The following is a 10,572-nucleotide window of genomic DNA, read 5'->3' as shown; positions in this document are numbered from 1 at the left end:
CTTTATATTTTTAATTCTTATATTTAATTTAAAAATTGATTTCTCTAACATAAAATTTGTTTTCCACAAAATTAAACTAAAATTTAAAAACTTTTATAAAACTGTATATGTAAAAAAGACTGAAGATTTTCTAAAGTTATCTATATTTATATACCATAAGAGTGACAATAAAACTTTATAAATAAAATAAAAATGTGTGTGCATATATATAAGTAAAGTAACATAGTCAAGTTTTGTTGCAATAAGCTCAGTAAAGTTGTATTAAGATTCATATAATAACAAATTAACAGTGTATTTTAATCAAAATAATCTTCAATGTCGATATCAGGATTCAACAAATCTTCTCCATATATACTTAAGTCTAATTGATTAAGTATCAAATTTTCACACATTTCTTCCAAATCTGTTTCCCCAATCAATACCGCACCCTGCATTTTGCCATCTTGTAAAATAATTTTAACATATTCTTGGTCTTTGGTGATTCGTAAAAGTATCTCGTAATTCTTTCCCAAAGTTTGCCCATTGTACAAGCCGAGTAAGATGACTTTGTAACCAAAAAATTTAGTCACATGAGTAAAGAGTTCGAAGCAGAAGTCTTGTAAAAATTCTTCACTTCTTAAATTCGAAACCATTGATTTTGCGGCATAAAGACCCATTTGATGAGCTTGTGTCCAAAGTCTCATCTGAAACCAATGTTTCGCTTTTGGCCAGTCTGCAGTACACACATCTCCAGCGGCATAAATATTCTTCTCTGAAGTTTCTAACTTCCAATCTACTAATAATCCGTTGTCTTCTCCTTTTTTGAGATCTTCTAAGCCATGTATATCAGAATTTGGAATAACACCTGTTGCTGAGATAATAAGATCACACCCGATAATTTTATCATTCGTTAGTTGTGCGTGGATTGGCCATTTTTCTGTAGAATAAAATGGCTTTTGCTCATCGGTAGTAAGTAACTTCGATATTTCACACTCATACTCGACATGTACATTTGTAGATGTAAAAAATCCGCTCATGTCAAAAGTGTTGTGCCAGTCTGGACCAAGAGCGGCCCCGTTTTTCATTGGTGCAGTATCTGACACTACATATCTCATTCTTTTAGTTGGCATATCTTTATTTTCCGACTTCGTATCGGATTTGGAATAAACCTTGTTTAAAAAAAATTCAGCAGCTCCAGGATCGACAAAAGTTGCGGAAATGTGTTTATCTTTAATTACCCAGATTATTTCTACGCCTTTAACCTCGTGTACAATTTCGGTAGCAATTCCTCCGTTACCAACAATTATGATTCTTTTGGCATTTTTAAGTTTATGAGAGAATTGTAGTACAGATTCCGTATCACGAATACCTATAATAAAGTTATTGTTTTCTGCTATCAATTTAGGTTTCGCACCGGTGCAGAGGCACAACATTTTAAAACTTATAATCTTTCCATTGCTAATTTCTATTAATTTTCCAACAGTATCAATCTTGACTACAGTATCATGAATAACCTGTAACATCTTATGTTTTTCATCCAAGGTTGTTGCACTTTTCTCTTCTACATCAAAATGCATTAATGTTTTGCCTAGTGGAACTACATTTGTCACAGCTTTTATCAGAGGACTAGCAGTAATTAGGATTACACTTTCTTCTGGAGCAAGAAGACTTAATCCTTCAGCGCAGGATACTCCAGCTATACCACCTCCCACTATGACAAAAGTAGATTCCATTCTTTTTTTCATATATTCCTTCGATTTATTCATATTTAATATAGATGAGTCCATATACATATGTTAATTGATTATTTGTCTGTTTCTGTCCACTCAGAATAATCGTATTGTCTTATAGGAACATCAAAGGTGATAGTTCCATAATCCTTGGCCTTGATTAATGCAACTAGGAGTTCTTTGTGTTTCTTTTGGCAGATACCTGTCTGTCTATATATATATATATATATATATATATATATATATATAGAAAATGATCATAGTTAAATATATATCAAAAGATATTTTAATGCAAATATAATGAAAATATATAATCAAATATTATTAATGATCAAACTAATATATTACTTACGAGTAACTTAGGGTATCTCCATTGTATTTATTGATAAATTGTTCAAGTAGCTTGACATTTCTGTAATCCAATACAAGATATTCATCTCTACATATGGGACATGGATTTCCGGTAGATATTACACCAGCTCTCTAAATTAAATATCACAATTATTGGGAAGATTATATTTTGTTATACATATATGGTAGAAAAGTTTGCATACATACTATACAAGTTCTTCGAGTTTTTTTAGGGGGTATTTGGCCTTTGTGATTTCTCCTATATAGTTTCCACACTAAATTATCTCCGTAAGTCTGTTTATAAGCTAGATTTTGTAATATTCATATAAGTTTTTAATAATCATGTCACTAAATTTTATATTATATTTAACATCAATCATATAACAGTTAATTAATGATTTCTTACCATCACTAATCATATACTTGATACTTGTCTCTACTGAAACAATTGGTCTGCTTGCAATGGAAGTATCTACAGTCGAAGTATCTACACTCTCATCTTCAGCCGTAATTTCTTCCGTTGCATTATCAGAATAACGTGGATATGAGAAAATAATGGATCTTGCTGAATCAAGCTATAAATAATTTAAATCTATAAAACATTAGTTTAAATGTTTTTTCTAATGTGATAATTTCATAAGCTTACTTTAGGGGTTAAATTTGATCGCGCCAATGTTCCTATTCGATGTATCGCGTTTAGAATCAACATATTCGGAAACATTACTGCAAAAATAGAAAATATTTATTTAAAATATTATATAATTAAACAGTTTCGTATAAGTATAGGTTAACAGCACATGGATTAGACAACTTCGAATTTACAACAGTAATACAGAACGAATAGTCATAATACGAATTAAATATGAATAAATGACTGTAAAATTATATTATGAAATAAATTTAAAAAATTGGCTACATACGTAATTTACAACGTCATTTAAAGAATAATAATTATATACACGATGAATCCATGTACATATTTGATATTTGACTCGCATAGTGTTTACAGATTCAAGTTATATACGAAAATCGAAAATCATAGAATGAAAGCTAAATTTATATTTGTAAATATCACATATGACAATATTTGATAATATATTTTAAAAAATAAAAATGTTTATTAAATTAATATTTAGTATGTATATTTAGAAAAATATTGTCTAAGAGAATTTTATTTGATTCATACTTTTCTTGCACACAGTCGCGACATCTACGTACGTGACAGCAACCAATCGAATTCCTTCCGAAAAGATGGAAAATTACATAATTAATTATTTCGTTAATTTTATGTATTTCTTTCTTTTAAATTCTGATAATATAATAATGACAATTCTGAAATACCAGAGTTTTTCCGACAGTTAATGAATGAAGAGAAAGTGAGTTTATTTTTAAAAATATGAAGAAATAATCGCGTGACACGTTTTGCACATATTATTGATGCTCTTTAGTGCACCTCTTTCATGGACAAACCGCGAAATAATTAATTTCTAGATGGGAATGCGCAAGATATGAAAAAAAGATATTGTGCATCTCGAATCAATTCAGTCATATAGATCGAGATCTAGAGCTTTTTCAGAGTCAGTTGTTGCATGTTGCATTTTTTTTTCTTATTTTGTCGAGTCAGCAAATCAGTTCTTGTCAGTTCTTATATTAAACTAGATTGAATTGAATGGGGAAATCGTTCAATGACCTATTAGATGAGAATAAAAGTGTCTCATGAGAAGAAAGAAGAAAAAGAAAGAAGAAGTTGCAGCCTTGCAGTTTTAACAAGAGATCACCTTGATAATATTGTGCTACTAGAATTTTTACTGCCAGTGAATGACGTTACTGAAAGGTGATATGTTTCTGACTCGTGTCAATAAATGATACATATGTTAAATCAGACTAATATTTTACATGTAAACATAGAAAATCAGAAATATTGTAATTAAATTATAACAAAATTCAATGAAAGGTGTATAGTATTTATAAAATTATTTTATTTTAAATAGATATTGAAATATTTAAACATATAGATTATTATATTATTATCTTATATATATATGACATTATTTCTCATTGAATCATCTTAGCAATAATGTTTTTAAGCTGATGCCCTTTCTAAGACTTTTTTTCTTTAAACTGTATATTAATTTCTTAATCATTTTATAATTATATTAACATTTTAATAAAATTTTATAATTTTTAAACAATTTTTTCTATTGCATAAATTAAATTTGTAAATTTTGGTGCAGTGATTATGTTACAGTATTTTTATCTTATAATCTTTCTCTCATGAACATTGATTTTATGTACATGCATAAAATTATATATATATATATATATATATATATATATGTGTGTATGTGTGTGTGTGTGTGTGTGTGCATATGTGTGTATAATTATTTTAGGTCTCTTATTGATTCAAATTTTTACAATGATATTATAATTAATTGGTAATATAATTTATTGTACAAGCATAATAGCAATTGTAACAAAATATATGTTAAAAATATAAATATTAGATGTTCTAAAGAATATTATTTGTTTTACACAATACAAGTTTTTAAAATAATTTTTTAATTTCTTATTCTTAGAAAGATATTATTAAATATAATTTGTTATTTTTTCTGGATATTATCTGCATATTTTGTTAATTAAGTTTAATTTTAAAGTTTAAACTTTTAGTAAGGAGAATAATGTTTAAAATTAATTATATATTAATAATATAATAATAATAATAAATAATTTATCATTTATTAATTATATTAATAATTATTGAATAGAATTATATGTATAATTAAATAGAAATATAATTAAATAATTAGATTGTATATAATTATTAATACATATAATTATAAAAGATATGTTTGTATTTTCTGTGTGCTTTGGATCTGTCTTTTGTAAGCTTAATCTATCAACAACCTTCAACCTTGACTTTTTATTTTGATCTTTTATCAAGAGATATTGTAACATCTCACATCAATTATGCATATATATAAATGTCAACAAGTTTTTGAAAAAAATGGCAATATGTATTTTAATATGTAATTGTTGATATAACAATATTGATACACAATATTTGACTTTCTTCATAATCTAACTTTTAATATTTCTAGAAATGTAGTTTTTAGATTAAACTGTTTTTTATCTTTCTAAACCAAATAATTTTTCTGAACATCTTTCATTTATTATTAAAACATTTTTAAACTTGAGATTTTACCTCTTGTATTATAATAGTAGTGAAAATACTTTGTAATTCTTATTATATGCATGTACATAATTATTATATATAGTTATATTATATATATAGTACATTGTATTAATTAAGAAGAACTCAATATGAATGTAGACTTAATATAGCTTTTTGTTTTCAATAGGTTGATGAGTTTAATTGTATGCTGATGCTTTGTAAAAATATTGAGATTTATACTTCCAAGAAATTTGCACTATAAATTTTTGATCTTTTAAATGGAAAATAGAACAGTGAAACAATTTTAATGGATCGATGTAAGAAATTTTTTATCAGAAGGTAAAATACATTTATATTTTTTATTGCATTTATTTAAATTTTCCATAATTTATATGTATATATATACATATTATATTTTTGTTGAATTTTATTATTAGAGATGTTATATACAGAGTGTCCCGCATATTCACATCACATATTCATTATCACAATAATACTTAATTCTTTGATCAATTCAGAGTTGATTTTTTTTGTACAAAAAAAGTTGAGAAATTTTATTATTTTATGCTTATCTTTATATTATATATCTTTATATTATATATCTTTATAATTAAGAATCTTAAATTCAATTTCTATAAAGATAAAATCTACTTAATATCAACTTGATAAGATTTTTATAAAGATATGTGCAAATAACTATATAATAAAACTGTTTCAGACGCACTGAATCTCCTCTTGATGATTTAGAGACTGAACTTGAAAGAAAAGAACGATGGAAAAGTATTTATGTAATTTATTTTACTATGTTTCTAATGTCACTTGGCTTCAGTATTATACTTACTGGTGTTTGGCCATACTTGGACAGGGTTTGTATATAGTGTATATATGTACAAGATAATATATTGATAAAAAATCATAAGGAATTACATGCAATATATTGCATTTAAATATATGTTTATATTTTAGTTGGACTCTACGGCAGGAAAAGAATTTATGGGTTATGTAGTGGCGGCTAATCCATTAGGACAAATGCTGTTTTCGCCTCTGGTGGGTTGGTGGGGCAATAAAAGAGGATCAGTAAGACTACCACTTTTAGTAACCTTAGCACTGTTCACTATTGCATCAGCAGCTTATAGTATTCTTGAGATAATACCTGGTGACAAGAAAAGCTATATGATTATTGCCAGATTCTTCGTTGGAGTTAGTTCTGGTTAATAAAATCTTCCAAATCTTTAAATTGTATTAGTATATTTGTATCTTGCTTATTAAGTAATTGTAAACATATATTACTTCTTGCAGCTAACATTGCTGTAGCAAGATCTTATCTATCTGCAGCAACAAAACTTTCAGAACGTACACATGCAGTTTCTATGGTATCTCTTGCACAGGTAATTTTTTTCTCATATTTTTACATCTCACAAAATATAAAATATACAGACAAAGATCTAGTATAGTTTTTTATGTTATAGTTATTTATTTATTTTTTTAATGATAATTTAATATGTGATCTTGTTGAAACTAGCTTGCTTCTTACAATTGAATGATTGACATAAATTATGTATGAATAATGAATTTATAGGTGTTAGGTTTTGTGGTTGGTCCTGCATTACAAGCTGCTGTAACACCTCTTGGAGATCATGGTGTAACATTTATGATGCTGCCTATAAACATGTATACAGCAGCTGGTTGGATTAATGTAATCATGGGAATTTTCAATTTTCTTTTATTTCTTCCATGGAACTTTAAGGAACATAAAATTGCTATAAAAGAAGCTATGCGTAATGAGGGCAAAGCTACAGGTATGATAAATTGATATTTCTATTATAATATTAATTCCCAAGTTTAATTACACATAATTTCATGTATTTTATTCCATTTTGAGTAAAATTATATGATTTTTTTTTACTATTCTCTTTGGTATTGATTGATATGTTTATTTATATAATAGAATTTATTGTATTTGCAGAAAAAGAAACTTGGAAGTCTATAAAACCTGATTATTTAGCTTCATGGACTTTAATTTGTGCATTTTTTGTTTTGGTTTTTAATTTTGTTCTTCTTGAGACGTAAGTATATTTATTTAGTATGATATTTGTTAAGAGCAATTGAAAAAAAATTGGAAATAAAGATCAAATATATCATTATATAATATACACATACACACACACACACACATACACACACACACACACACACACACACACACACACACACACACACACACACACACACATACATAATACATCTACATTTTTCTCTGGAAAACTTGATAAACTTTTATTTATAAAGACAGTCGAAATTTTTTTTTTAAAGATAGTTCAACACATTTTGCTATAAAATAATATTAAAATTTAAACATTCAAATCCTTGTCAAATAAAAAATTTTAATTAACATATGCTTTCCTTTATATATAGACTTGGTACTTCTCTCACTATGGATCAATTTGCTTGGTCTAAAGAGGAAGCATTATATTATATGGGAATATTAATGAGTGTTGGAGCTGTAATAGCTTGTATTACATTTACTATGATTGGACCGCTTTGTAAAAGGTATAAAATAAAATTAAAAATTACAAGACAGATACTTGTATAGTAATAATTTATAGCTATTTATAACTTTATACAAATAGACGATACATTTATTGTATATATATTATCAAATAATATTGCATTTTTTTATAGGTTTGAAGAACGTAAAGTAATGCTGTGGGGTGGATTCTTTTTTATGTTGATTGGACGAATATTATGTATTCCATGGGGTCCTGATCCTCCCCAAATTGCAGATTTTGGACGTAAGTATATACTTCAAACTATATGTATAATACATTTTCATTTATGCATATTATACAATAATGTATATATACAATAATGTATATATATACAATAATGTATATATAATTTTATAATAAAAATGTTTGGAATATTTTACAGCATACAATAATATTACGAATGTCAATGGTACAGAAATCTTAGGATGTCCAATTACTCAAGAATGGTGCCTGTATACTCCACAACTGACAATTACTCAATTTTTTATTGGTTATGGATTTACATCTATAGGTTATCCTCTGGGGGTTACTTTGATACAAACTATATTTAGCAAAATTCTTGGTCCACGACCGCAAGGAGTGTGGATGGGTTTAATGACAGGATCGGGTTGTGCGTCTCGTGTTTTAGGTCCGGTTTTTGTAGGGCTCATTTATACCCGCTTGGGCACATATCATACTTTTGGTGTTACTGGTGCAATGTTGCTTATTTCTATAGTGTGGTTACAATTTGTAAACAAACGTTTAATTCCACCAGAGGCGAAAAAAAACGATGAAGCGCCGAATAAGCAAGAGAAAGATGTCGAAATTCCGTTAGTTCATTTAAGATCTGATAATACTCGAACGTCGCATGAAACCGTAAAGTTTAATGGAACATCAGATTGTGATTGTGATAAAGTATAATGATAACTGAATACAATATAATAATAATTGAAAATAATCATAAATTTCAAATGTCAAAAGGCAATAAAAACCAGTACAATAAATAGACAGCGCACAAATTTTATTATTATAAGTTAATAATATTTTCTGAAGAAAGATATGGACAGTGCATAATTGAGTGTTAAATGTACAAAGTGTACATTTAGTGTATAAATATGCTTTATTGTCTTTTAACATTTATAATTTATGATCACTTTTCTAATAATGAAGGAAAAAAATTCTCTTTGCAAATATAATATATACAACTGCCACAACATATTGTATATAAACACCAACAAATATTTCCATAATGACACGCACATACAAACTGATTTATATTTTTTATGAATATATACTGATTATTAGTATGCAATCTTCAAATACATTAATATTTTATATACAATGTTACATATTTTGCTACATATAGTTAAAAATAAGTGCCTCTATTTTGCATTGTTAGAGATCAATAATAATTGATGATAAGAGACAAAATCTATAATACTCACAATCAAAAAAATTTTTAATGTATGTACGATTATTATGTTAAATTTTTAAAATACGATTTATATATATATATATATGTTAAATTTTAAAATACGATTTATTTATATTTTATCGAGGGTTTTATAATATATTCTGCTTGAGTAATATACTAATTTCAATTAAATATGAGATACTATTATATTGAGATATTACTATCAAACTTACAAAGATGATAAAGCCTTGTTAAAAATAATGCCAACATGACATTTGTGAACTATTCTATCTTGAACAAAAAAATTATATAACTTTAAAATTCTAAAACAATATAGTTCAAATTTATACTAATTATTAGTAAATAATTAGCATTATTAATTCTATTGAAAAACTAATAAGAGTAGCAATAATATAATAGAGATAAATTCTGTCACAAATTGATTTTTATATATACAAAGATTTCTATTAAATCACTGTTTTAATAATTATAAACAAAGTAAATTTCTCTATAACAATATGTATATTCTGGGAGCGTTTTTGCTTTTTTATTCGTTTTCGTGAATTATAAAACATTATCTATCAAGGACTTTGATAATGTACAAATTTATATAAAAATAGCATATATGAGCCATTGTGTATATGAACTGCAAGCAATATTATGTGTACAAATTTGTTAGGCTGTACAATTATGTGATATGAAACTTTGATTTGATCATGTGTATATTAAGTGATTGCCCACACAAGATTTGATAATCAAATTACTTTTTAAAATGTTTTTATTGATATTAATACGTAATGTGTAACAATACATAATGGATAGTTTCCAATTAATGACACAAGTCAATATAAACGTCATTCTGCCTTTTTTTCAAAATCCAGTGACAACAAGGATAGAATGACGTTTGTATCAATTTATGTCACTAAAAACACTGGAAAGTACTCAATAATAATCACTCTCGCTCAAAATACAGTTAAATGTTGGAATGTTTATTAGATTATTGTAAGATTTGCCATATTTTGCATACTTTGTTATACAACATAAATGCAACATAAATCAATGCAAGAATGGAAAAAGAAGTTTGCTTTTTCGTGTTAACTCGAAAAGCAGACACTGAAGAGAAATTTTATCAAATTTAGTTTTACATTAATTTAGAAATAGGTACAGGTGATAGATATTGTTAATATATTAATTTTTTTTAAATAAATATTTCAAAAGATAATAACATAAGGAATTATAATAAAATTAATTAAATATTAGAAAATCATAATTACAAAATGAATTATTGTTGGGCGACAAATATGATTAAAAAATTGTAATGGAAATATTTGTAACGAAAAATACGATCTTTATCATTCAAAGTGCAATTGAAAATTATAAATGTGATTTAAGTAAAGA

At 26.2% G+C, this 10,572-nt stretch overlaps 3 protein-coding genes across 4 annotated transcripts; 1 reads left to right on the top strand and 2 right to left on the bottom strand.

Moving 5' to 3' along the window:
* Window positions 1-231: 231 nt before the first annotated feature.
* Window positions 232-1,772, bottom strand: Pyroxd1 (pyridine nucleotide-disulfide oxidoreductase domain 1). Its single transcript, XM_072898532.1, has one exon. The coding sequence runs from the start codon at window positions 1,770-1,772 to the stop codon at window positions 297-299; it is 1,476 nt and encodes a 491-aa protein (XP_072754633.1). The 3' UTR covers window positions 232-296.
* Window positions 1,761-3,127, bottom strand: Mrps18b (mitochondrial ribosomal protein S18B). The gene is made up of 6 exons (XM_072898550.1): window positions 2,981-3,127; window positions 2,707-2,783; window positions 2,467-2,635; window positions 2,268-2,365; window positions 2,062-2,192; window positions 1,761-1,919 (listed from the first exon to the last, which is right to left on the bottom strand). The coding sequence occupies exons 2-6, from the start codon at window positions 2,779-2,781 to the stop codon at window positions 1,784-1,786; spliced, it is 609 nt and encodes a 202-aa protein (XP_072754651.1). The 5' UTR covers window positions 2,782-2,783; window positions 2,981-3,127; the 3' UTR covers window positions 1,761-1,783.
* Window positions 3,128-3,580: 453 nt separating this feature from the next.
* Window positions 3,581-10,369, top strand: Cln7 (CLN7/MFS domain-containing 8). 2 transcript variants are annotated; one of them, XM_072898016.1, is made up of 10 exons: window positions 3,581-3,894; window positions 5,420-5,571; window positions 5,951-6,098; window positions 6,199-6,442; window positions 6,532-6,620; window positions 6,812-7,031; window positions 7,199-7,298; window positions 7,648-7,782; window positions 7,915-8,024; window positions 8,164-10,369. In XM_072898016.1, the coding sequence occupies exons 2-10, from the start codon at window positions 5,540-5,542 to the stop codon at window positions 8,679-8,681; spliced, it is 1,596 nt and encodes a 531-aa protein (XP_072754117.1). In that variant the 5' UTR covers window positions 3,581-3,894; window positions 5,420-5,539; the 3' UTR covers window positions 8,682-10,369. The 2 variants fall into 2 exon arrangements, with proteins under 2 accessions (XP_072754117.1, XP_072754118.1); XM_072898017.1 differs by having other exon boundaries at window positions 3,581-4,014.
* Window positions 10,370-10,572: the final 203 nt, after the last annotated feature.

This window comes from Anoplolepis gracilipes, chromosome 8, assembly GCF_047496725.1.
Source record: "Anoplolepis gracilipes chromosome 8, ASM4749672v1, whole genome shotgun sequence".
NCBI lineage: Eukaryota > Metazoa > Arthropoda > Insecta > Hymenoptera > Formicidae > Anoplolepis > Anoplolepis gracilipes.
This window is presented reverse-complemented; position numbering and strand designations above follow the sequence as displayed.

Coding starts and splice junctions, on each gene's coding strand:
- Cln7 (XM_072898016.1), top strand. CDS start 5,540: ATGGATCGATGTAAGAAATTTTTTATCAGAAG. Junction 5,572..5,950: donor AAGAAATTTTTTATCAGAAG/GTAAAATACATT, acceptor AAACTGTTTCAG/ACGCACTGAATCTCCTCTTG. Junction 7,299..7,647: donor AATTTTGTTCTTCTTGAGAC/GTAAGTATATTT, acceptor CTTTATATATAG/ACTTGGTACTTCTCTCACTA.
- Pyroxd1 (XM_072898532.1), bottom strand. CDS start 1,772: ATGTATATGGACTCATCTATATTAAATATGAATAAATCGAAGGAATAT.
- Mrps18b (XM_072898550.1), bottom strand. CDS start 2,781: ATGTTTCCGAATATGTTGATTCTAAACGCGATACATCGAATAGGAACA. Junction 2,636..2,706: donor GATCAAATTTAACCCCTAAA/GTAAGCTTATGA, acceptor AATTATTTATAG/CTTGATTCAGCAAGATCCAT. Junction 2,193..2,267: donor AAACTCGAAGAACTTGTATA/GTATGTATGCAA, acceptor TATTTAATTTAG/AGAGCTGGTGTAATATCTAC.